At 33.7% G+C, this 5694-nt stretch overlaps 1 protein-coding gene across 1 annotated transcript in view; it reads left to right on the top strand.

Annotated features, from left to right (window-relative positions):
• LOC102431010 (cGMP-dependent protein kinase 1-like) overlaps positions 1 to 5177 on the top strand; it is a gene marked incomplete at its 3' end in the record, with an annotated part of 335328 nt that extends 330151 nt beyond the window's left edge. The window contains exons 9-11 of the mRNA XM_023744824.1: positions 174 to 211; positions 4910 to 5032; positions 5115 to 5177. Coding sequence (XP_023600592.1) covers positions 174 to 211; positions 4910 to 5032; positions 5115 to 5177 — 224 coding nt within the window. The remainder of the gene's footprint in view (positions 1 to 173; positions 212 to 4909; positions 5033 to 5114) is intronic.
• Positions 5178 to 5694: the final 517 nt, after the last annotated feature.

The raw sequence follows: 5694 nt of genomic DNA, 5'->3' as shown, positions 1-5694 counted from the left end.
GAAAACAGCTACACATGCCTGCCTTAGTCACTCTCATTAGACCATGTTAAAGTGCTTTTCACCATATCTTCTTACTATACTTCAAATAGTTATGCTCATAGAGGAAAGAGTCTCATTATTGCTAATTTTTTATATGTATGTGAATATGGAATGATCTAGTATCTTTCTGTAAGATCTTTGAGCTTAGTCATTTAGCCAACAATGCAGCAAGGTAAGTTATAGTTATATAAAAACTATCCAGGGTCAACTATTTATATAAATAAAAGAATCTGTTAGCAGTTTTTATATTTAAATGAAATTTGAATGCTTTGCAGGTTTTTTATGTAATAATGCTATGGATCCTAGCAGGTTTAAACAGACTATAAACTTCTTGAGAAAAAGAAAAATACCACCAAGCCATGCACTCAGGAAAATGAGAATAGGATCATTATAATCTATAGAGTTCAGAAGGCTGGTTTGGAAGAAGAAAAGATTGCAGCTGGGCCTTAGAGTAAAAAGGCAGAGAGCAAGCAATGGAAATGGGCATTCCTGGAAGTGAGACATGACAAATAGAGAAACAGTAGTGAGAAAAATTCAGGAACATGGTGAAAATAGACCATAAAACAGCTACTGTTTTAATATTTTAAAATTAAAAAATATTATTTTTTATTTAAAAAAAATAACGGGGAATCAATTAGTCACCTTTCAAGGATCCTAATTGCTATACTTGAACTCCATCCAGAGAGAAAATCATTGAGTATTTTCTGACAAAGGAGTGGTATACATTGTCATATTTAAGGAAAAACAGCTAGCAGAAATGTGTAGGGCAAATTGGAAGATGGATGGGGAGGCTAGTTTGAAGACCATTTCAATAATTTAGATCTAGGAAGCCGAGAGCCCAGAATAAGATAGGGAGAGTGAAAAGAAATGGATGAGCATGAAGTAGGATGTGAAAAAATTAGTTAAGATAACTTAGTCGCTACAGTAAATATCAGAGGAAGACTAAAGATCTTTAGACTCATTGCTCTTAGTTATGCTGTGCTTTTAATTTTATTTGTAGGCACTTTAAATTATTGCTCTTGAAACTTCTAAGTTGATTTTAAATAAAGAAAATTAGGTTAGGTTACAGATAATTTAATTTTTGCTATTGACAGAAAGGTAAACTGTTTTAAATATGTGACAAATTAAGTAGATTCATAAATACATATAAGATTTGGACAATAGAGAGGTTGAATTTAATATACATACATGTGTATAGGTGGATAAATAACCTTTCTGGTGTTCTTTGAATTGCTATAAAAATCAATTATATCATGAATAGAAGAAAACTCTCTTAACTACCACACAGTGAAATTAAAAAGTCTACACACTTAAAAAGCACTTTTCTAAATGACCACAGGGTCATAGGAATTATGGAATAGAAAAACAATAATAAAAATACAGCAATCAAAGAAAATACAGCAATCTGTGTGGTATGGCCAAAGCTGAACTTAATTTATTACCATAAATACTTATATCATTATCATAAAAAATATTTATGAGGCTAGCATTATCCTAATTTCAAAACCATATAAAGACACTAAAAAGAAAGAGAATTACAGGGCAATATCCCTAATGAACATAGATAATAAAATCCTCAATGAAATATTATCAAATCAGTTCTGGCAATATATTAAAATGATCATATACCATGATCAAGTGGGATTTATTCCAGGGGTGCAAGGCTATAATATTCACAAATCAATAAACATGATACATCACATAAATTGAAAGACAAAAATCACATGATCAGATCAATAGACACAGAAAAAGTATTTGACAAAATTCAAAACCTATTTTGGATAAAAACTCTCAGCAAAGTGGAGCAGAGAGATCATACTCAACATAATAAAGGCCATATGTGACAAACCTACAGCCAATATCATATTCAATAGGAAAAACCTAAAACCATTTCCTCTAATACCAGGAACAATACAGGGATGTCCACTTTCACCACTCTTATTCAGTGTAGTACTAGAAGTCCTAGCCACGGTGACCAGAAAAGAAGAAATAAAGGCATCCAAATTGGAAAGGAGGAAGTAAAACTCTCATTATTCACAGATGACATGATATTGTACATAGAAAACCCTGAAGACTCCACCAAAAAAAACTACTAGATTTAATAAATGAATTCAGCACTGTAGCAGGATACAAAATTAACACCCAAAAATCAATGGCATTTTTATACACCAATAATGAATTCTCAGAAAAAGAAACTAAAAAAATCTCATTTATAATTGCAACAAAAATATTAAGATACTTAGGAGTAAACATAACCAAGGTGATAAACACCTGTACTTGGAAAACTACAGGATGTTGAAAAAAAGAGATAGGAGAAGACATAAACAAATGGAAGAATATATCGTGTTCATGGATTGGTAAAATCAACATCATTAAAATGTCCACACTACCCAATGCAATCCCTATTAAAATACCACCAGCATATTTTAGAGATATAGAACAAATACTCCAAAAATTTTATATGGAACCAAGAAAGACCCCAGAAAGCCACAGCAATCTTCAGAAGAACATAGTTAGAGGGATCATAAGACCAGATACCAAGTTATACTACAAAGCCACAATAAGCAAAAAGCCTTGTACTGGCACAAGAACAGGCATATAGACCAATGGAACAGAGCAGAGAAGCCAGAAATTGACCCAAACCATTACACTCCATTAATATTTGACAATGGAGGCAAGAGCATACAATGGAGTCAAGACAGTCTCTTTAATAAATGGTGTTGGGAAAATTGGACAGATACATGCAAAAAAAATAAAAACTAGACCACCAACTTACACCATACACAAAAATAAACTCAAAATGGTTAAAGGACTTAAATATAAGTCAAGAAACCATAAAAATCTTAGAAGAAAACAGGCAGCAAAATCCCAGACAGCTCTCATAGCAATATGGTTGCTAATACATCTCCTAGAGCAAGGGAAACAAAGGAGAAAATAAACAAATGGGACTATATCAAAATAAAAAGCTTCTTCACAGTAAAAGGAAACCATCAACAAAATGAAAAGGGAGCCCACTGTATGGAAGAACATATTTGGCAATGATACATCTAATAAGGTGTTAATATCCAAAATATGTAATGAACTCATACAACTTAACTAAAGGAAAATAAACAATCCAATTTAAAAATGGCCAAAGAACCTAAATAGACACTTTTCTAAAGTGGATATACAGAAGGCCAAGAGACATATGAAAAAATGGTCAAAGTCACTAATCATATGAGAGATGCAAATCAAAATGACAATGAGGAATCACCTCACATCTGTCAGAATGACTACCATCAACAAATGACAAGTGCTGGTGAGGATATGGAGAAAAGGGAACCCCAGTACACTGCTGGTGAGAATGCAGATTGCTGCAGCCATTGTGGAAAACAGTATGGAGTTTCCTCAAAAAAACTAAATATGGAACTTCCATTTGACCCAGTGATCCCACTTCTAGGAATATATCCTAAAAAACCTGAAACATCAATCAGAAAGAATGCATGCACCCCTATGTTCATAGCAGTGCAATTTACAATAGCTAAGATCTAGAAACTGCCCAAGTGCCCATCAGTAGATGAATGGATAAAAAAAACTGTGGTACATTTATACTGTGGAGTATTATGCAGCAGTAAAAAAGAAGAATCTCTTACCCTTTGAGACTGCATGGAGGGACCTAGAGAGTATTATGCTAAGTGAAATAAGTCAGTCAAAGGAAGATAAGTGTCCCATGATCTCACTTATATGTGGAATCTAAAGAACAAAATAAACTGATGAACAAAATAGATTCAGAGACATAGAAACATGGAACAGACTGATGAATCTCAGAGGGAAGGCAGGGGTGGGTGGGTGGGTGGGAAGAAATTAACCAAATAAGTTATATACATAACCCATGGACACAGACAATAGTGTGGTGAAGGTATGGGTGGGCTAGAAGGGTTCAATGGGAAAAAAAGGGTACATCTGTATAACTTTCAACAGTAAAGATAAAAAATACAACTACCCTATGATACAGCAATTTCACTTCTGGGTATTTATCTGGGTGTGAATGGTTACTAGGTATTATGCTGACAAACCTTGGACTATGAGGATGGCCCCAAAGTGATATGGTCCTGCCTGTCATATCTAATGACTTCTGGTTGGAATAAAATTTGGAAATAATAGATGGATCTTAAAAAAGCAAGGCATGTTAATATATAGATCAGTTAACCACTACAGAATGGTAGAAGAACTAAGGTGCAGGCAATCTCTCACAGATATGCCAATAAAGTGTACCAGAGCAAATAATAGGAGAATGGCAATGACTACAGGATTTCAGACAACAGGGTAGAGCTTTCTATGAGCCATGTAACCTCCTGAACACCAAGAATTGAGAACAAGTAAAATAAATGATCCGGTGAGAGATTTTCTAAGGCAACAAATCCTAATAAAGTAGGCTAAATTTCCCCCTTTGCTCCCTTCCTTCTATCCTTGCTTATTCTGTTCAGAGTAGCTAGCTCCATTTAACATTCATAATCAGAAAGGTCCCAACAGGACCCATTCTCTATCCCTCTCACAACTACAGCCCCCTTCTACACACACCAGTTCCTTTCTTAGCTACTGGTTTTGTTCAAGTATTCACAGTCTGACCCGGAAAGATTAATTTATCTCCAGTTTTAGGTTTAGATTTAGTTCACATCTATTCCAGTCACAGAGAAAGGAGAGGAACAACAGGCAAATTTGACACATTTGTGGTCTTGCTAAGCGGCTTACTGAGAAAGGTTTCTATTGTCTTCCCAATGTAAGCCCCAAAATAAAAATAAGAATCGATGTCCTTTATGAAGTTATAACAATTTATATTTTCTTATTTAGAAAATAAAAGTATCTCTTTTTATGTCTTCCATTCTTGCAGCCCACCTTTCTCAGGCCCAGATCCTATGAAAACCTATAACATCATATTGAGAGGGATTGACATGATAGAATTTCCAAAGAAGATTGCCAAAAATGCTGCTAATTTAATTAAAAAACTATGCAGGTAAGCATTTCAACCACATTAATTTTGAAAGGCCGGTAATGTGAAAAAAATAGATTTCTTACCACAATTATTTTTTTTTTAGGGACAATCCATCAGAAAGACTAGGGAATTTGAAAAATGGAGTGAAAGACATTCAAAAGCACAAGTAAGTATTCTCTCCTTGTAATTTAAGTTTAAAAAACCTGACAAGTACTTCCCCAGTCTGTTTTTTATTTTGTTTTTTAAGTTAGTGGTTGTATAACTTATATAGTTAGCCAGAGGAAATGTATATTTTAATTCAAGGATTCCATTTCCTACCAAAATACTTAAAAAAAGTCTTCCATCATATCATGCCCATATTTCCTTGATTAAAAACAAAATATTTTTCCAACTAGTTCCTAATTCGATAATAAGACAAAGAAAAACAAGTACAAAATATAGTCTTTAAAAAAGTAGAGTATCTTAAATATCAGACCTTATGCATGGTGCTGGATGTTCTAGAGTTAACCTCAGACAAACCTGTTTTTTTTTTCTCTATTCATCTGTTTCTATAATACTTACAGGAAATTCACATCCCTACCAGAGTAACTTATATACTGCAATATCTGTGAATATCTAAAAGGTCTGCTAAGAGTTTGGTGTAAGCATTTGCTAATGGAGAACTTTTTCAAAAAGACAAAAAA

Source organism: Myotis lucifugus, unplaced genomic scaffold (assembly GCF_000147115.1).
Source record: "Myotis lucifugus unplaced genomic scaffold, Myoluc2.0 scaffold_488, whole genome shotgun sequence".
In the NCBI taxonomy this organism is placed as follows: Eukaryota; Metazoa; Chordata; class Mammalia; order Chiroptera; family Vespertilionidae; genus Myotis; species Myotis lucifugus.
This window is presented reverse-complemented; position numbering and strand designations above follow the sequence as displayed.